Consider the following 21885-nt stretch of genomic DNA (forward strand, 5'->3'; position numbering starts at 1 on the left):
CACACATTCAAATTAACAACTCGAAGAAAAATACACCATTCTAAGCCAGCTGCTGCATTTTATCTTGTGTACTATTGGAATGTAAGAGTTCATATTAAATACAAACGTGTGTGTTATAGATGGAAGGATGCTTTATTTCAGTTGATTCATTACAGTTTAAACTACAGAGGATAGTTTTATTGGACGTGTAATTAGTGACATTTAAGGTAAATCTATCATATTATTGATCATTAAATCTGCTATTACTGTGGAAAAACATATATTTTCTAAGGTAGTCGGGACATTGTATATCGACATAACATCCCAGTCTTGTTGTGTTGCTTCATCTGTGCTCAAAATATAATTTGGAAAACCAGCCAAACATGTCAGCTCCCTTTAGAGTCCATTCCATTTTGCCACCACCCATGAAAACTGTCAAGCGTTTATCACGCGTGTGGTTGCAGGTGAGCCAGCAGTGTTGTGATGTGTGTGTATAATGTGTACATTACATGTTACTTGAAGGTGAAAAGCGCACGTGTTGTCAAGATTTATGGAGATTCCCCTTCATAGCACAATTAAACATGATATTAGATATAGGAGTGAGTGCTGTGCAAGTTCACACATCACTGGAACTAGTTCAGAGTTTGGTTTACGCAGATTGAAAATAAACTAGTTCATATCCATAGTTAAACATTTGCAATTCTGAGAGGGCACAGTACCAACATCAACTTGTCTTTTTATTGTTCACTTTTATTTTTTATTGAGCTCTTATGAGTTGTTCCCTTGTGAAGTACTGGAACATGGGTCTGCGTTTATCCCATTTATTGCCAAACCATTAAGATACTCAAGATCAAGCTGTGATTAAAAGGAAAAAATAGAACGGAGAAAAGAAAAATCTCAATGTGCATTTGAGACCTAACAGCAAACCTTTAGATAAATTAACTTTGCCCTCAGAAGTAACATTCATAATACTATTCCTATCCCAGAGAAATGATAAGAATGGTGCTATCTGCTTCTCCTACATAGAATAAGATATTTCTGGCTTTAAATGCTCACACACTGCAGGCACAAATCGGTTTGCATTTCTCACATATCAAATAAAACAATATCTTTTTAAAACCGTGCCATAGTGACAGTGTTGTAACAAGTCAGCTCTGTGCTCCTTTGCAAGATGGTCAAAGTGGGCTCTGCCCATCACAATTCATCCAAATATAAAGATTATTCAGTCACCAGCATGCCTTCGTCTTGCCTCTTGTCCTATCAGCTATAACTCAATATTTCACACATCGATTAAAACATTAAACCCCCCCCCCCTTGCTTTCTGCTCTGCGAACCTGTCTGTTAAATCATTGAGATTCAGCTCAAAAAAAGTCTCACATGCTGTACCAGCATACTAAGTATCATGTTGGCATAGACTTTTCGTATCCAAGGGAATACCTTTTCATAACATAACTAAATACACACCTTGGAAGCTTAATGTATGGCTGTTGAATCACTGGACAAGTGATTTGCCTCATGACTCATCACTGAGAATTATACTCATGCTGATAAGAACTGGAAAGCAATGTAGGGCAGATTTCAACATGAACATATAGTTAATGGCGGTTCCATAGTTTCAACTTAATGAAATTAGTGGCTGCTTCTCTGAAACTCCCACCCATTGACTTAAATTTGCTCTTTTATTGTTTATATCTGTGCTCAGTGTAGCAGTAATGAAGCAAATCAGTGTGTATGGAGTTGCCAGGCAACACTTTTTGTTCACGTTTCTCTCTATGTTCTGTAATCTAATACTCCTTAACACTCACCATGGCCAGGAGTGGGCGTGTTAGTGTGCGTGTTTGTGTGTTTGGGTCCAGCTATTTTGTTAATGTGACGATGACATCATCAATAAAACATGCAGGTAAAAACATCTGTCATCATTTGTATGTCGAATGCAGCCCGGCCTCTTTGGGGAATGACTTGCATCTGTCAACCTAGACAGACCATTTGTCTTGATTTAGTTTTTCATCTGAGGGATGGAAACATCAGGAGCACAGAGGCTTGTAAGTACTGGCAGTGCTGTGCTGTATTGCTTAAATGTTGCATTAGATCCTTGCAAGTGAAACAGTCCCGAATTAGCACATGATAATCACAGAGCCTAAAAACAGGGATTGAAGTTGTTTTCTTTTAATTCCCCCACCATACAAACACACACACACATTTTTGTGTCTATGCCAATGTTTTTTTTTTCCACTCATCAACACTGATTAGGATAATTCACGTATTGCTTGAAATTAAGTTTGCTATAAATGTTTAATGAAATGGGGCCTCAGGTGGACAGCTGAGGAAAACAGAAGTGAGGTAAAGAAGGAGATATGCACAGACACACACACACACACCCTACCCTGTTTTTGTGTATTCAGTAAATTTGAAGCTCCGAACCTCACACAGATCTAATTTTTAAAACATTTATAATGTGCTGTTATTGTAGACAGGTTAAGGAACTCAGGTTAAGCAGATACACACATCCAGAAAATGTCTTCAGTAGCCTTGCCGCTAAATCTTTGAATAAGTAACAGGTGAAGAATGAGGGTAAGTCAAGCCATGCATGCAAGACGTACAAATTTAAAGAGACCATCAGCAGGATGCCATATTTTGTCTGCATTGTCACAGGTTGGGGGAGCTTTGTTCTGCGAGAGACCGATGGTCCATCTCCAGCCAACAAATCACTCCTGCCCACAGAGTGATGCAGGGCCAGGGAGAGGTGCAGGGATAGGGAGAGGTGCAGGGATAGGGAGAGGTGCAGGGATAGGGAGAGGTGCAGGGATAGGGAGAGGTGCAGGGATAGGGAGAGGTGCAGGGATAGGGAGAGGTGCAGGGATAGGGAGAGGTGCAGGGATAGGGAGAGGTGCAGGGATAGGGAGAGGTGCAGGGATAGGGGGGGAATCTTTATCCTATGCCCGGAGATATCAGCGCCAAATAGGAGAGGGTGTTTACCCCTAAGGGCAATGATGATGATGATAGTGTATGCTTGTGTGTGTGTGTGGCATGAATTGTCAGTATTGTCATAAATCTCTGCCTGGGATTTTTCACACACACACTGCTTTTTGCATATCTGTACGTATCCGTGTGAGAGCAGAACTGTCTGGCAGCCAAACAGGTCCTACTGACAGGTAAATTTGTGTGCAGTGTGAGCAGCACATTTGTAATTCTTTTTTTCTAAAAGGAGCAAGTCAAAAGATAGGCAAAGGATGGGGAAAGCTAAAATCATCCCCACTGCGCATTCATCTGCACTTTACAAATTTAACAAACCAAATTCCTTGCGTGTCGCGTTCACTCTATGTTTTGACAGTATCATAGAGACGAGGTTTCCCCTTTCCTCGCATAAAAGGAAAGGTGTATAGCTCAATTTTATCAGTCAGAGCTTGACTGATGAATTGGTTAAGCTGGAGTTTTGACTATTAATATGATATTTTTGAAGACTTGTTAGTATCAGCATACTTGTTAGTATCAGCATACTATTACGATTCTTTATATGTCTGAGATAAAACATGAAAATGTTGTTCTATCTCCAGATTAGAGTGTTGTGGCAAATCGCAGATTCCTCGATTATCTTTAAAATTCAGTGAAGAGCTGTAGAATTGATAGAATCAACTGCTGTGGTGAACAGCTCTCTCCATCTAGCCATACTGCCATCTAGTGCAAGGGCCTACACATGCAGATTTTGAATTATGAACTGAATCTCCTCAAAGATTCATGACAAGACCATTTAAATTAGGGTGTGTATTTATAATTGTGTGTCTTTTTCAGCTGCAGAGATCTGAGAGTCTCTGGTGGTAAGACGGACGATGATTGATGACAGGTCTCAGGTTCCTAACATATTATCAGTTTAATAGGCAGGACTGTGAGGGAGGGCTCACCACCTCATGTACGTCGTTAAAGAAACATAGTGGAGACTTAAACAGACTGCGGAGTGGAGGTGTGTGATGTGACACAAAGTTAATTTGCTTGCTGTCCCGAGTGTGCCTGGCATGTCTTAGTTGGAATGGAGAGACTCATGGCACTGACGGCGTGTGGTCATCAGTTCAGTTGCATCTATCATCCTGTTCCAGATTTGTCAGATGAGCATGCTACGAAATGGCACTTGGCGTGTAAAATCAGGGGAAGGAGAAGGAGATGGAGTGAGCAGGAGAGGTGGAGAAAGAGAGAAACATGTGTGGGGGGGATGGGGCAAAGATGTGTGAAACGGCTTTAATTGTAATACCTCATTCTACAGTATTAATGCGTAAACAGAATTGTACACGTTAAAAGTTGAGGTATTCTATCTACTCTGTGCTGCAGATTCCATTTCGTTCAAGATACTCAGCACTGAACATGTGTTTAGTTCAAGAGAATTCAGTTTGATGTAATGCATTATGTGATTGTATTATGGCTTCTCACCAAGGATTTCATTATTTATAAATTAAACTAAAAGCTTGCCCTCCATTTACATGATTTAATGGACCAAAGACCTATTTGGGGATTAAGCAGAGGAGAAAAAAGGGAGGAAGACAGAAAGCAGAGAAGAAAAGAGGCTACTCCTTGGAGAATCCCAACACAATGTGTTCTTATCTTTTCAATGTCACTTTCAGTTTTCTATTGGACATTCCAGGCCCTATGCCCCTGCTAAAACTATCTTCAGAGCACACAATAACACAAAGACACCTGTCGTCGTCACCCATGTATGAAATGGTTTCTAAAGACAGATTGCGTTACTGTCTAAGTGATGCTCAAATACTGTATAAATTTAGTTTCTGCAGATTTTTTAAAAACATTAAAATTGCATTTGATTTAAAATATATATACATATATATATATATATGTATATATATTTACAATATTATCTTATTTGATATTTATTTATATTAATAATGCATAAGGAATGCACAAAAGGCACAAAACTTGAGGAAATAGAGGGAAATTATGTTTAGCAATGGTTCCCGAGTAGGAATGCTGTGATTACATGAAGTAAGCCTTAACGAGAACTCAAAGGTTACAGAAAGATTATAATATTATGAAGAGCAGGCACAGTTAACAGCCAAAACACACCTCCTCATGGAGCGTCAACACTGTGATTTGGTTTTGAGGAAAAGCTGCCCATTCGTCAATTAGCACTGTCCTGAACGGGCGGTGAGTCTGGAAGGACATTGAACGCCAGTCTGAGGATCAACAGAATACACCTTCAAACCGAGGCTCCCCCAGTGGTCACCAGTCACCCTATCATTTCTGTTCTGTACATGTTACTGCCCATCAGCCCTTTCCTCATCACTGCGAACACCACAGTAGACCACTCTGGAGGGGTCCACCATCAGTGAATGTTCACTCCACCTCAGTCTGTCTTGTCCCTCTGGTCAGCAGTCTGTTTCTACCAAAGTATCTGCTGTTTATGATGCTGGCTGAAACCTGTTTTGAAGCTGGGCAAGATCAATTTGTTCATTTGCGGAGCAGTAGTCACATGCAGCTCATGCTGGCCACTGTGGAGCTAGTGCTGTGCTGCTAAAGTAGATGGTTACGGTTGTGGTTCTTTATAGCTCTGAATCACACAGTTGTTAGACGTTTTAGGGCTTTTCAACTAGCTATAGAAGTGAGCACAGCTCAACCTTTAACAAAATCAAAATTAATTTCATTTTGAAAAAAATATATGGGGCTTTTTTTCAGCTCCTTTGCCATAGTTTTTGATATTGAGATGAAAATGAGGATGGCACTTGCAGTTGTTTGGTGTATCAGGAGTAGCTATTAGAGGTTTATGGACTGTGTGGCATTACAACAGCTCCACAAGCACAGCTCATTACCCAGCTAATGTGAGAAGAGAGTGACCCTGCTAGCTCGCTCTCAGTTCGCCTTCCCCTTGGTGCTACAGCTGTGTGGGCCCTATAGGGCTGGGAAAGATTGTAAGGACAGGGACAATTTATGTTTTTTTAAATTTCTACATACAAAATGCATATCTGCATTGTGACAGTTTCATATTTTTTGGGAAAAAAAAAGATTTATTAAAGGGAGTAGAAATGTATTTTTCTCCCACTGGGCCAAAAAACACGGCTGTTTATGTCTGTGATCACACAGATAAGCGTTCTTACACATGTCTGTAGCTGTTGCTCGGTTGTATTGATGAATGGCAGGTTTGATGGCTTAATGGTAAAACTCAGACTGTTTGTGCAAACTCCTACAGGCATTCACCGAATGTGTGTGGGCAGCAGTTCCGAAGACAACTGTTCATCAGTGCCACATTGTTCCATTGGCTAGCCTCACAAATATTCGTTCTCCATGTTTGTCTCTGTCGGGCGTTTTCACGGGACTAATCACAGAGTTCAGAGCGATTATGCTGTACAAAGGTTTGTATACACATGCCCGGCAGTGTCAACAACTTGAGCTTTCGTTCCTTTGTTCTAGAACACATAAATGGCCAGAATGCTTGAGAGAAATGAAAGATTTTGACTGTTTCAGTATCCCTATATTGCATCTCAAATCCCCAAGTTCTTTGTTAGCTTTTTAGACAGTTGTTATCGTCCAGTTGCATAAAAAGATGTTTAAGTTTGTAGAATAGACATATTAATTAACTGATAAATGCACATGTCATATAAGCTACAACCACCTCTTGCAGCTGTGGTATAAGTCTGTCATGGTATCAAATATCTCATATAAGTCTTGGATGGAATTGTAATACGGACCATTGTGCTGCGTCACATTACTGTACCATCAAAGAAAAAAAAAATGCTTTTCCCCTTTAAATGTGCTGTAACATAAGGTTGTCGCTCCATATTCTATCAGAACTTTTAATACTTGGCTGTGGCCAATTGATCCTGGCTATACTTTTATCTCTTCCTCATGCCCTCCCTGGACTATGGTTTTGACTGAATTGGGTCTAATGCTAATGGTCAGTATTAGTATTCTTCATTTCAGCCATGGCCAAGAAAGCTGCGGAAGTCCTGGATGGAAACCCCCCTAGTTCAGTGGAGCCTGAAATTGGCTTGAACGGAGTGGGGAGTGGAGCCAGGTCACCTGAATGGGTCTCAAGTCAAAGCACATTAGTCTTGCTTCGATTGTTACACCACCATACACTAAATCTCACCCGTGGCAGGCAAAGTAGTAGTTTGGATTTATAAGCCGTTCACTGTGACATAAAAAAAAAAAAAAACAGAGCTAGAAATCCAACCACACAAATGCATAAATTTATACAGGCTAAATGTGCATATCACGTGCACTCATTTACACTTTGGATGACTGATTGATTAGGGCTGCATTAGCCCTTGGATACAGGCTGTAAAAGTGACTCTGACATACACTGATCAGCCACAGCTTTAAACCACCTGTCTAATATGCTATTGTGTCCCCCCTACGGCATCAACAAACCTCTTACCTGTTAGGGTGTGGACACTGGACATCTGAGGGTGTCGTGTATGGCAACAGAGTTTATATGGGTGGAACATCCATATGAATACTGGCACCTTGGGTCTTCCAGCAGAACAGTCTCGCTGATGTTATTCACCTCAGCGGTTTTAATGCCGTGATATAATGATAATGAGAAAAATATTTGTTTCTTTTGCTGAGCTTTTTTTTAAATACTTGATTTGAATGTAGGATTGTGGAGTATAACTCTGTAAGCTCCTCAATACGAGTGATCGCTTCCAAGTTGGCAAATTGCATTACTGATCCATCACTAATGCAAAAATATTTGCTTTGGTTGCTTTAGGAACACTGGCAGAAAGGAATTACTTACAGATAACTCCATGCATGTGTATTCACATACTGTAAATTATGATATTGTCATATCTTCATTTTAGAGACTTTTACAGTTAAATGTTTATGGTGCCCTACTCACCATCTGAATCTTTTAAAGTTCACCAGTGTCTGTAATTAAGGAAACTATACATAAGGCACTGTAAGTGACAAACAATTCTTATATTGACCTCTTAATAATAAGTTCCCCAAACAAATTAATCTGGATAGGTCTATGGTACACTGAACCCTGATTAGATTTTTTTCCACAATAAATTCCACTTGAATTCAGTGGGTGTTTTATTTATTCATTTCCAATGTGCAGAAAGTGAATACACACTTCCAAAACTCTTTGTTTTCTCTTACTGAGAAATAGAGAGGAAGGAAGAATGGAGATCAGTGGGGGGAGGAGATGATGAACAGAGAAAAGAAATCATTGACAGAAGGCTTCAATGAACAAGAGCAAATTCTTTAAGTTGCTGGGGGAGGAAGATGGACACAGAAACAAGGGACAGACCTGTACGTGGCACAGAAAATCTTGTTGTTTTGGAACATTGCAGCAGATAAAACGTAAATCTTGCTGAGTTGGTTCTATTGATTAGGACCTTTGGGAGAATGAAGGCCATATTAATTCAACGTGTGAGTGTGTATGTATGCTTCAGAGTTCATTTGTGTGTGTGTTTTGCTTCAGCATCCTATTATATAGGTACCATTTAGGATGACTGCAGCACTTTTTACAAGCGCTGCTGAAATACAAAGAGGCTCATAATTTTGCTCAAAACCTTTTTTTTTTTCGTTCTATACTGATGCAGCAGATGCAGTGTAAAAAGAGCATCATACATCGCTTTTAGCTTTATCAGGTAATACTGTCTCTTTACATTTTTAAATCCACTACTCAAGTTTTGGATTACCATTTCTGCCCGTTTTCATCTCTCATCTTATCCACAAAAGTGTTTGTGAACTTTGATTGTCCGTAAATCTTCTATAAATCTTTTTTCAAAGTGAAAAGACAAGTTTAAACTGAACACACGGGATGAGATTTACCAATGAAATGCTTAAAAGGGAAACAGCTGATTATTCAACTGATGTGGTGTGGGGCTGAGATCAGCTGATGTTGCAAGATGCGGGCGAAGCTTGACCCTTATGTCAAAACTAATGCTGTGTGGGATTTTTCAGTCTCAAAGATAGACTAAAGTAATTTGATGAAAACATCTTTGGGTAGCAAAAGTATGTGAACCTTTGCTTTCCATATCTGGTGTGCCATACTTGAACATAACATCTCTGGTGCAACGGGATCACATAGCAAATTCACAATAAATGCTCCAAGATTTCACAATTGTATAATACCTATGTTTTGCTTCCCTTTATTTCCTACTGTGATACAGCTCCTGATCTTCTAAATGCACTTCTGATCACCTTTCCACAGGTGGCGGGTGAGACAAAGTCCTCATCTCTCAAGTGAGAGATTGCTGCTTCAAGTCTTTTCCTTTCAATTTGCAGTCAATTTGCTTTTCTATTTCGCTCCCACCCACTATTGGTTATGGTAAAGACTTAAGAGTGCATTGTTAGGTTTAGAATAATGTTCATTGTTTGGTTTACATGTAAAAAAAAAATCATGGTTAGGGTTGAGGATAATGAATTAAATACTGTCCTGGAGAGTTTCTTACAATTCTAAAGCCTGGATTGTGATGCTACTTAGTACTGGTCGTGTGGACAAATGTTCACCTTTTGCTTTTGCTGGTGAGTCTGCTATGTTTATCTGTACTGTACATTGGCTTGGATGGATTCTACTCTTCTCTTTTGAAGACCTGCGGCTTTTTCCTTGCTGCCCTGACATGCACACCATTGTCATTTTTCTGATGATGAACTTATGACCATTACAATGTTGAGTGTAAAATCTAAAGGACTCACAAGTACTCGAGTTACACTGTGTCTACCTCTGGAAGACGGTAGACAGAAAGCTTGGGCACAGATGCTGGTGCATAATTCCGCTTTCACAGCATGCCACTCACCCACTCAGGGTGAAAAAGAAGCTCCCGCATTTTAATTTGTCAGAGTTTTTTTTTCTTAAACATTTGGTCGCTCACTATCAAGAAATACCAACACGTCTCAGCTAAAGAGAAAGACATTTTTATCAGCGGACAGACAGTTAAACGCCGGGACTCACAGAGAAGCATTGACTAAATTCAGTCAATATATTTCACGGCAGTTACCTTCTCTGAATGATAAGCTGCCATTCACCATTGCTCCAAATGCAGTTCACTTCCAGGCCTAATCTACAATGCATCAGGGTTATCTCCAGGCACCCAGACAGAGAACACCTGCAAGGGAATTTCAATCAGCCTCTCCCATATGTAATTAAATGGAAATAATTGGTTTCATTCCCTTTGTCCTCGTTTTATTTCCCCTTCGTGTAACACAGTGCTCAAGGCTATGCACGCGCACATTTGTCTGTCACTTCTTTTTCTGTTCTCCATTAGCCACTCCAAAGTAATCTTTCTTTTTTCTTTTGTTGCCATCTTTCTTCTTTTATAAAAAAAAAAGTAAGTGGGATCTCATCCGAAATATGATTGTCTGTGGAGTGTGTCTTGTGTGTGTGTGTCGTAGGTAAGTGTGTTGCTGCCATCATCAGGCAGGAAAATGAAGCTGCGCTACTGAAGTTGAGATGAAATCCCAGAATCTCTATTTTCCCTTTAAAACAGTTCCTTTCACCCTCTGTAGTCATACTTACAAAGTATTCTCAATTCCCAAACCTCTGTGACCCTCTTTCCCTTTGTATTCTGTTTGAATCCCTCTCTTCTTCATTCTCATCGTACACAGCTAATTTTGCCGTTTTACCAAATCTTTTCTTCCTGATCTGCTCTCAGCCTAAACAGACTCTCCCCCTCCCCCCTCTTTAAGCTCAAGCAAAGCGAAGCCAATGCTGACACCAAAGAGAAACTCCCTCTTCGACTTAGGATCTTTGAAAAGTTCCCCAACAGACCCCAGATGGTGAAGATTTCAAAGCTTCCATCTGATTTCACTGTGCCCAGGATCAGGTATGCACCCAATTTATAGAATTAAAGGTTGTTTTTTGTTGTTGCAAAGCATATTTCTCACAGCATTCGTTTACTGTGTATTTATTTTAGTATATCCTAATTAAACTGCGGTCTTGAACAAAAATCCTGTTGTCAAAGATATCCCTGGCACAAACCAAGCATTTCATATTGTTGTTAGAGAAGTCAGAGAAGTCATTAGAGAAGCTCAAGCCGTGTCTGCCACAAACGTAATAAAAAACACGCAGCATTTTGCTGGGTAATAACCTCCAGGTGATCTGTTGTGGAAACACAGTGATTTAAGATGTGAACGCCTTTAATTGTTGCCACCGCTTTCCAGACATTATCTGTGTCACTAATGGGATGCACAGAAAGAACAAGATGAAAACATGTCATATCTGCTCTTAGCAGACAGCAGCTAATAACAATCTGCACAGGGGCACATTTGTTGTGCAGCTTGTCGCAGGAATTATATCCAACGCAACAGACTTCATAATCAGTATTATTATTTAGTTGCTGATTAGTGCACAGCTGGGCCCTTTGCTCCGTTGAAATCCCCGTCTGCAGCACATCTGCTGTATCATTCTGCAGCTGAACTTGCCCTGATAGAGTTTAGTGTTATAATACATTTGTGACTTGTTCTTCTACCTTTGCTGAATGTTGATTTCTGTAGTCGATCAAATGAATCCCCTTTGTGTGTGTATTTGCTATGTATTCTAGAGAGAGTTTTATGAAGCAGTTCATTGATCGTCAGCAACAAGATACCAGCTGTTTATTCAGGCGTCTCCCCTCTGCTTCGTCATCCTCCTGTGACCACTCCAAGCGCTCAGCCATTGAAGACAACAAGTATATTGATCAAAAAGTACTTTCACAGACTCTTTTTCCTGCTTACTTACTCATTATGTCTTTCAGTCATACACAAACACACTCACATGTATTCACAAATGCATTTAAATGGTACACTACACTAAAAAAAAGTAGCAGCTAATGGATTCTCGACATTTTCTCTCTCTCAGCTTCGCAGGTCAATATTTAGCATTCGAGCACGAAACCTCCTGGAAAAGGAAACCACAATCAATAAAATTCTACGGTAAGCAACGTCCGAACCTCCCCTGTAAAAGTGTTTTCTAATGATTTGCCGCTTTGATGTGGTTAAACATACTCTATAGCTGTTTTATTAGCTGTTTTCAGTTACTGTATGTAATGTGGTTACTGAAATTGAAAAAAAACACTCTTTACATAGTCCGCCCACTTTCACAGCCTGAAAAAGTGAACAGTTGACTGCTAAGCATCTTCATGTCCAGGGGTGGTCTGTTTCCTTGTTATGTTGTGATAGAGTTCAAAGATAGAAGTCATGAAGCTGACTTAAGTGTTTCTTAAGTGTTAAATTCGAAATCTGTTGCTGTTCAGTGGGGCTCTCACTATGTTGCCGCAGTGTGCTCTAAAAACATCACAGACCTATCAGAGAGATCCCCAAACCCTCAGATGTGGCTAAATCAACAGCGTTGTATATTCTTAAAAAGAAGGAAAGCACTGGTGAGCTCAGCAACAATATTACGCCTGGATAACTTCAGGTCAGGAGATTTCTAAAGAAAAAATCCTCACAACGTTCATCCAAGTTCGTATTCTTGAGGTGGATGAATAATGATCAAAGTGTGCAATTAAACAGATGCCTTTGTGAATTGGAAGTTTGTTTACTCCATAGTGCGAATCACTTGTAACACGCACTGAGACTCGCCAGCGGTAGATAGACTTTGACCAGAAAACAAGAAAAAAATAAGAAAAGCACAAAAGAAAAACAAACTGGGCAGTTTGGGAATAAGATTCATAGGAAAAAGGAGCTCAAGATTATCTTGTGCTGGAAAGACGGCCAGAGAATATGATTGATGACGTGACGGTTTATTAAAGTGGTGGGATTCATTCGGCCTCTCTGTTAGGAATTAGTCAGATGCTGCAGAAGTGATACTGTGGTGTATGAGGGATGGTCGCCTTCAAACAGCCTATGTGTAGATGGTACAGGAAGAACTCTGCTGACACAGACTTGGTCGAACACAGAAACCTTTTATTGCCAACCAACTTCAAAGGTCCACTGCAATCTCTCTCGGACTGTGGGGGCTTCTCCCCTTATGTAGGGTAAAACCTTCCCATATTTGGTAACCCTGTAGATGCTGCCCTTCAACGGGCACAATAGTCTGTATATAACGTATACATATCTGGGGAGCCTGTCCCGGACGCACTTAACTGAGGAATGTTACTCTCCAAATGTTTATATGTGACCACTGTTCATCTCCTATCTGGACACACTGAACCTGGCGCCCTTCCGAACCTCTGTTAAGTAAAGTCAGACAAGTCAAATTAACACTTAATAAGTGTTTGGTTAATGAAACAAAACAGGTTACTTCTTCTTCACTTTGATTGAATCCTCTAATGTGATATTACACAAAACTATACGTCCCACAAACGTCCCAATGCAAAGCAATTTCATCTGCTTCTAAAGCACGTCAGTCACCTGACCTCAGACTAAATGAGCTTGCTGCTCACTTACTGGAGACAAAATCAAAGGTAGAAATCCCCAAACAAGTGGTAACTGCAGAAGAGGGCTGGCAAAGCATCTCAAGGTAGGAAATTTCGTATTTGGTCAGTGGGTGCTGGCCAAAATTACTTCCAAATATTGCATACATTTCTAATTTTGTAAGCCTTTTTAATTACTTTTAACCCTGTAATTGTGAAACATACACTAATGCAATTTTTGTTAAAGTACTAAATTTAAAGTTGAAAATCTATTCTTCATTACCCCATTTCAAATCCATTGTTGTGTTGTGTTGATGCAAAACGACGAAGATTGTGTCACAAATAGACCTGAGTGTGCATCTCTCCCTTTCATACACACACGTACACACGTACACACATACACACACACACACACACACACATACACACTGAAACACGTGCAGCCCCACTTCAGACACATTTACTGTCATGATGAAGTAAGTGGATAATATGCTGTTCTGCATGACAGAGCTGGCAGTAAGTGCATATTAGCTTGCAGACACCATATCGAACCCCCCCCCCACACACATATTATCTCTGTCTGAGAGATAGACAACAGATCAGTAGTCATAACATGTTCTGTCTGGCCTGTCATCTACCACACAAGCACACAATTACACCCAAAAGCCAAAATAGGTGAAGACATTGTAGAAAAGAAACAAAAAGACAAGCATCCATGCATACTTACAACCAATAGACAAGTAGTCCCTCAAAGTACGCAAACTGTGTCATTACCTCTTTTCTGGGACATGGCTCAACTTTTTTTTACCAAAAAGACTCACACACACACACTCCCTGATTAATGAAATGATCGGAGGCTGTTTCACAATGATAGACTGAAAAAGTGATCTAGTTGTTTCAGTCTGAGATGAAAGACAGCTTGTTTGGCAGAATGGAGCAGATCCAGAAAGGCTGATGGGTCAAAATGTTGCCACGTCGACATTTGTTTTTTTTTTTTGTTTAGTTTTATTTTCATTAGATTGACCCAGAAGAAATAATTCTTGTTTCTGTGGTTCCCAGAGCTTGTACCAGACAACGGATGCTGAGTGGATCCTTTGAAGGTCAGCCAACCAAAGAGCGCTCCATACTCAGTGTGCAACACCACATACGGCAAGAGCGCAGGTTTGACATATACGTGCACACTCACACATCAACAAGCACAGTCGTACGTTGCTGTGCTGAAGCACGCGCAAGATCATTACTCCTAATTTCTGCTTGTTGTATCTGCAGGTCTCTGCGACATGGCTCCACCAGTCAGAGGATCAGCCGAGGGAAGTCGCTGGAGACTCTCACCCAGGATGTGAGTACAAAGCCACACAGTAAGAAGCATTATGAACTGTGTGTTTGCATGCTGTGAGAATAGCTTTTCTCAAACAAGGCTGTCGGTACAATAATTTTTGTACTCCCTAAGCCTTTCTTAAATATGCAAGAAATATCTGTAAAAGATAAAAGCTCTGTGAAAACTCCACAAAAAGTGTGTCATATGTCTTTTATTTAACCTCTTGCCAGCATTCGAGCACCGTGCGCTACCGCAATGCCCAGAGAGAGGACAGTGAGATCAAGATGATCCAAGAAAAAAAAGAGCAAGCTGAAATGAAAAGGTGTTAGTTCAAAAATTTACGCAATTTCAAGCTTCTAACCAGAATGAGATTTGATATCCACCAGCCGCGCTTACAGTGTTTTGTCCTGGCTCATTAATATGTGGTAATTAGTGTTTGTCTCATCTCTTTGCTCGTGTGATTGAGCAGAAAAGTTCAGGAGGAGGAGCTGAGGGAGAACCATCCCTACTTTGATAAGCCACTTTTCATCGTGGGCCGTGAGCACCGTTTCAGGAACTTCTGCAGGATGATCGTTCGCGCTCGCTTCAATGCGTAAGACTGGTCGAAATAACATGAAATTTATTACTGCTTCATGCTAAGCTAATGCAACATTCAGTTTACCTTAACAGCCAAAACCCGACTGAAAAAAAGCTGATTTTATATTCATTCTTATCTAGATCAAAAACTGACCCAATAACAGGAGCAGTGAAGAACACCAAATACCACCAGCTGTAGTAAGTGTGATGGATTATTGATTCCCTTACTCTCCATTGATCTATTCAGTATACATCTCATTCATTCTGGAGCTCATTACCTGCCTGTTGTGCTTCCCCAAACTGTGGTGAGGAATTCAAATTTCTGAATTGCAGAGCTGTGAAGTATGTTACACCTATTACACAACCCGATTCAGCCAATCAGAACCAGTGTGTGTAGCAGTGAACACAATGCAAAGAACTACATAACACCAAACCCATTATACATAGTTGAAAATACAAAGACAAACACATCCAACACCGAAACTAAGAAATGCTAAAGGACTAATTGAATACATCACCGTTCATTTGATTTTATTGAGAGTGAATTTAGTTGCACAACTGTTCTTGTCCCGGTACGCCTGCATTGGAATGAAATCAGGTTATGTACCAAAGTATGGTAGATGCTGCAACACTGTAAACGGTGTGAAACAAAAATGTTAACGGCATTCTGTCGCTTCTAACTTGTTCCCTTTGAGAGATTATTGCACATGTAAGTAAAGCCGATTCCACTGCACAGACGTCTTTAAGCTACTTGAAAGGTGATTTTGTCAAATGTTAGAAAAAATCTTGATTATATCGGAGAAGAGTGGAAATACTTAAAGTGACCATGAGTCTTAGTGGGCTGCTTTTCAGTCGCCATAGAAACAGTCTGACCAAAGAAACACAAAAATATGAGAATGAGAGCAGCCTTAATGGGAATTTGGCTATATTAATATATACGTTACTGTTTTACAAAATGATGCCAAAAGATGGAACTTTGGAGAATATGTGCCTCGGGCCCATTGGCGTCGAGTTGACCTAACTGCTTTATCTGAGTATGTTAGTCTGGTTTTGAGAAGCATGTTTTCAAGTATTTTAAAAGTCCAGTGTCTTTGGACTAACATTATAATTAGTTCCACTACTGACCTCCTTAGTCAGTTATGTTAAAGGCCTACTTGTTACTTATTGTTGAAAACAAAGCAATTCAAACTTGGCCCTACCTACAAAGTTATTTCGCATTCAGTGTACCTTGGAATAGGTATGTCAGAACTATCCATATAGTCAGAACTAAAAATATGTTTTGTTTACTGTGTAGGCTGAGTTTTGGGGAAACTTCCCACAAAACACAGACAAGGAAATTGAAACTTAGGGACTCTTTCTTTATATTTTCTTAGCTGGATACGATTGCAATTGAATGCAACATGACTTGCAATTGAATGCAGCATGACAATGGAACATTACAATGAAGAAAAAACTAAGACTAAGAAGTCACAGAAATAAAACCAGTTTCATGTTGTTTCGTATTAATGTTCCACAGTGGTTATGATCATAAACACATGTTGATATACTGTCTTAACTGTTTTCAGTTAAATATAGAGGTGTAAGTATGTGCCAACCGTCGGATTTAGTTTTTATTTATGTTCTAAATAATCTTTCAGAAACTGGCTTGTACATCTTTATTGTTGCATGTCCTTGCAGTGATCTCCTGGGCTTAGTCACCTACCTGGACTGGGTTATGATCGTGGTGACCATCTGCTCGTGCATCTCCATGATGTTCGAATCACCCTTCACCAGGGTCATGCACGTCCCCACACTGCAGGTATGAAAAGCTAATGAATCGACGGTCCCGTGAACAGTTGAGTTGATTCACGAACTGGCAGATATTGTTAAAAATCATCATATCTGTTTCAGATTGGGGAGTTTGTGTTTGTGATTTTCATGAGCATTGAGCTCAACCTGAAGATCATGGCAGATGGTCTGTTTTTCACTCCCACGGCTGTCATCAGGGACTTTGGAGGAGTGATGGACATCTTCATCTATCTTGTAAGAAAAAAAAAGACTGCTTCCAACATTCCACGTGAGAGATCATGATCATAAATTTCCTAAATAAGACCCCTTCACTTACTTTCTGTCTTCTGTAGTTTGGTGAGGGTTCATTAACACAACACAGAATATGCCTTATACAATGATACAATTGCTTCTTGGTTACTTAGTTATTGTAACAAAAACAATAAATTATATATTATAATCATACCCCTCATCTACTACTATGTAGTATCTTGGGGATCACAAATGCCTTCTTGTATCAGAGGGGGGGGGGGGGGGGGTGTAAATCTTAAAATCAGGTATTGTTTTTGCTGCAGGTTGTCATTTTTTACCCATTTAAGTGCCATAACCATAAAGAATTTTTATCCATGTTTTCAATGTTGAGGCCTATAGAAAACTGTGTGAAATGTTCATGGGCAGCAGATGGAATAAATGTTGGTTTGGTTCCACTACAGTAGCATGCTAAATGTACTTAGAAAGTTAGGAATGATGAAAGGAAACTGTTATAATTGTGTTAATGAAAATCACAATATAAGATCATGAGTTCATATCCATGCATGGTAATGTCCCAGTTTGAGCCATTTTCAGGGTTTGATTGTATTCTGGATATGTTGGTGTTTCAGTGGAACATTATAAACCTTGTTATTCTCCTATATACATGGTGTCCAGGTTACCGATCATGTTTAAAGGTCCACCAGTATCATTCCAACTGCTAATATCTTTGCAAATGACTTTTTATATGGTAATTTTGTTGTTATCCTGGTTTCTACCAGAATACTCAAGCTAGCATTCGGATTTCTTAAAAAAGGATTCATCCCTGCCCTCGTTGTAGGTCAGTCTGATCTTTGTGTGCTGGCTGCCTCCTGACGTCCCCTCTGAGTCTGGAGCTCAGCTTCTGATGATGCTGCGCTGCCTTCGTCCCCTCAGGATCTTCAAGCTGGTACCTCAGATGAGGAAGGTGGTGCGGGAGGTTCTCAAAGGATTCAAGGAGATTTTCCTGGTTAGTAGTCCTGCTCAACTAAGACCATTTTCAAATTATACTTGCTTTGAGGTATTTTAAGAGTTTAGGAGCTTCTGATTAATAAAATGTGCACAAATTAAACTATTAAACTTTACTAAATTGTACTCTGTTGTTGCTATGCATTCTTAAGCAGTTATGTGCTGGATTTATCCTCTGCTCTGTTAACCAAGAATTCTAATGTCTTATAATCCTCATATTATATCATTAGAGGAGTCCATAAATCATGTCTTCACACGTCTCACACATCTGTCTGACATCCAAATCTCTGTCTCTAATCTCTGGGACTTGCATTATGATGTACCCTGCCTTAAACTCTTGATTGATTCTCCTGCAGGTTTCCATTTTGCTCCTCACACTAATGCTGGTGTTTGCAAGCTTTGGAGTTCAACTGTTTGCCGGAAAGCTCGCCAAGTGCAACGACCCCAGTATCCTCAGTCGGGTACTACAAGAAATATAATCTCCTTATAAAACCACCCCCTCTCGTCCTATGCTCCTTCTAAAGGACTACAGGCTGAAAAAGTAGAAGAGGCTTCCCCACTTAAGTCCAAAATTGAATGCTTCTATCCATCCTATTCTCAAACAGCTTTTGTGTTTTCTTTTGTTTTGTGGTTTAGTTAAAAAAAAATACTTTACTGACTTTTATTGTGTAATTCTCAAGGAGGAATTCTTTACCATTTGGGTATCTCTCCCTTTTACAGTTTCGAACAATTTGTTGTTTATTATGTCAATATAGTTACATCTTCCATGTGAATGAAATCATATAAAGTATTTGAACTTTTTATTTATTGGTCTAAGGACTTCTCAGTATGTTTGTTGTTGTCATATTCCTGTAGCATAATAATTCACTGGTATAGTAGTCGTATATGTATTCAGTAAAACATGGTTTAAACTAACTGACGTTAAACTGATGTTTTGCTGGTGGTTCTTTATAGGAGGAATGCCATGGTATATTCCGAATAAATGTTAGTGTTTCCAAAAATCTCAACCTGAGACTGAAGGCTGGGGAGAAGAAACCTGGTTTCTGGGTACCAAGAGTCTGGTAAGACTTGTTTCCTCACTTGATTTAGGGTTGTCTTGCATTGTCAGTGACCGAAGTCTCCACTTTCTCCTTTTCCAGGGCCAACCCACGAAATTTTAACTTTGACAATGTAGGAAATGCTATGTTGGCTCTGTTCGAAGTGCTGTCTCTCAAAGGCTGGGTGGAGGTCCGAGATGTCATTATTCACCGCGTCGGACCGGTACGGATAAGAAACCGAGTGCTTTCCCCCTCTGTAATCTCCTTTGTTTACCAGAAATGACGGTTATTCAGCTCATTTTAAACATTTCTGTGTTGACAGATCCATGGCATCTACATCCACGTCTTTGTGTTTCTCGGGTGCATGATTGGACTCACGCTGTTTGTTGGAGTTGTCATTGCAAACTTCAATGAGAACAAGGTTTGAACAATGCATATAAGTACAATTTCCTGCCACTAACTAGTCCTCTCACTGTGCTGTTCTTTTGTCATGGAAATCAAATTCAGTTCTTCTTAATTGAGTTTCTATCAGGACATGTTTAGATTTAATCTGCAATAGAAAGTTTAGACAAACTGATAAGAATAGACCTCTTCAAACTGATGATGGTCCAGTTACGTAGTATCTAGAGCAGCAACTTGGCAAAAACACCACCTTCGTGATTTGTGTTGTTTTCTCTGCCAGGGTACTGCTCTACTGACAGTGGACCAGAGACGATGGGAGGATCTGAAGAGTCGACTGAAAATAGCCCAACCGCTCCACCTGCCCCCCCGTCCAGGTAGAATCAAACATACTTATCAACAAATGCGTGCAAAAAATGCTGTGAAAATCATTTTTGAAGATACAATACATCATATTGTGGTTTACAGAGTATCGTGCTCAAAATCCTGTCACGTCTTCCCCCTGTTCCCTGATTGATTGTGTGCGCTTGTGTGCTTTCTAAGTTGCACCTGCATGATTAATCCATATTTAACTATCCTTGTTTTTCATTGGGGACTGTTACCTTGAGGAATTCACCGTGACACCCAAATGATGACTAGCAGCAGTAATGAAAAGCTAAATATGAAGACAGATAACGCAAATAGCTCAGACACTGAATCGCACATGTCGCAGCCTTCTACGGGAAATTAATCAAAGGTTTGCATTTAAAGTGAACTACAAGCTGTATCCTGACTAAATGTACATTTTTAGACAACCAGCAACTATCTTTCCTGCACATATCCTTATTGGTCACATTTCAACATGCGAATCCTGCACATTTCCACTCCATCTCTCCCTTATGTGGTTAGAGTCATGGGAATGGTGTAGGTACATCAGAGGCACTGTGGGAAATTGCCTGTTAGTACAGTAAAGGCTGAGAACTAACAGCAAATCAATGGGCTCAGTTTTAGTCAGCAGTACAGCTCACCCGAGCAACCTAACTTTGATCCAGATCCAGAGGCGTTCCCCCACCATTGGCAAATCACTACAGTGCTGAGCTGGCCTCTGATCACGTGTTCATAGTCAAAGTACTTGTAAAAGTGTCACAGTGGTCAGCAGTAATATATATATATTCAAATCCTGCAACTGCACGTTTGATTCCAAACATTTAACATTCATTTGCTGTTGAAATCCATGTATTTTAGCATACATATTAGAGGATTTATCACGGCGAGGTTGAAATATTTGCCTGATCTAAAGCTTGAAGGATGACAAATGAAACGCTTCAAATGCAAGTGAGTGCATGTGAGCAGAGCTAATTTCTAGGGCTGTAGTTCAATTGTGGTTGCAGTCAAAAGTGGCAAGTCAAACATGGGTATTTGGATTTGTGAAATAGCTTTAAAAGTAGCCAATCATTGCAGCTGCTTTTGTCCTTTTATAAAGCAACAGATTGCCTCCCTGTGTCACTGGAAAATGAGGGTCCCATTTTACAAATGCACCGCATCCAGAATATGAATATACATATGCCATTAATGTGATTATATAGCCTCAAAACAGATGAACACATTTTCAAGCTTCTTCTATTAAACCTAAATTGTCTTGGAGTAAGTTTTAAAGTCTCACTCTGCAATTGGCCAATTTTGAAAAAGTACCTATTGTTTGCATTCATTTTACAAATACATATATATGCATTTACCTCTGCATGTAGACAGGCCGAGAGTGTCATCTTCTGGACATAACGGGATACTACCACATGTGTCATAAGCGACGTCCGGTTTTTAAACTGACAATGTGATTTTAGACATTGTGATCTGGGCATTGACTTGATCAAATTCTTCATCTTTTTTTTTTCACGTAATCTCTGGCTTTCGTCTGCCTGACAGAGAATGGAGGTTTCAGGGCCAAGATGTATGACATCACTCAGCACCCCTTCTTCAAGCGAGGCATCGCTGTACTGGTGTTGGCACAATCTGTCCTGCTTTCAGTCAAGGTAGAGCCTCACATAACAATGCTTCTTAGTTTATTGGATTTGATTTAATCTTGTGAATTGGTCATTTTATGGGTTATGTTACATTAGATTACATTTAAAAAAAACGTGAATCTTCTCTTTTGTAGTGGGACGTAGATGATCAAGTGACATTTCCACTTGCTACCATGTCTGTAGTCTTCACCTTCATATTTGTTCTGGAGGTGAGTGTTTTCTGCCTGCTCATCTATCATCTTTCTTTTAATATGGATCACTTCCTCTGACGT

General features: G+C 39.9%; 1 protein-coding gene across 4 annotated transcripts in view; it reads left to right on the top strand.

Annotated features, from left to right (window-relative positions):
• The window catches only part of nalcn (sodium leak channel, non-selective), a 75082-nt gene that overhangs the window by 46682 nt on the left and 6515 nt on the right, over positions 1-21885 (top strand). For all 4 annotated transcript variants that reach the window (XR_011917939.1, XM_072396601.1, XM_072396603.1 and 1 more), the window contains 18 exons: positions 10615-10751; positions 11469-11610; positions 11765-11838; positions 14319-14420; positions 14529-14598; positions 14808-14899; positions 15047-15169; positions 15295-15351; positions 16831-16951; positions 17044-17175; positions 18011-18178; positions 18534-18638; positions 19132-19238; positions 19317-19437; positions 19537-19635; positions 19897-19990; positions 21516-21622; positions 21748-21822. Coding sequence is in view for 3 of the 4 variants with exons in the window: in XM_072396601.1 (XP_072252702.1) it covers positions 10615-10751; positions 11469-11610; positions 11765-11838; positions 14319-14420; positions 14529-14598; positions 14808-14899; positions 15047-15169; positions 15295-15351; positions 16831-16951; positions 17044-17175; positions 18011-18178; positions 18534-18638; positions 19132-19238; positions 19317-19437; positions 19537-19635; positions 19897-19990; positions 21516-21622; positions 21748-21822 (1926 nt within the window). In the remaining variant the exon portion in view is untranslated. The remainder of the gene's footprint in view (positions 1-10614; positions 10752-11468; positions 11611-11764; positions 11839-14318; positions 14421-14528; positions 14599-14807; positions 14900-15046; positions 15170-15294; positions 15352-16830; positions 16952-17043; positions 17176-18010; positions 18179-18533; positions 18639-19131; positions 19239-19316; positions 19438-19536; positions 19636-19896; positions 19991-21515; positions 21623-21747; positions 21823-21885) is intronic.

Source organism: Leuresthes tenuis, unplaced genomic scaffold, assembly GCF_036924035.1.
Source record: "Leuresthes tenuis unplaced genomic scaffold, fLeuTen1.0.hap1 SCAF_12, whole genome shotgun sequence".
Taxonomy (NCBI): Eukaryota; Metazoa; Chordata; class Actinopteri; order Atheriniformes; family Atherinopsidae; genus Leuresthes; species Leuresthes tenuis.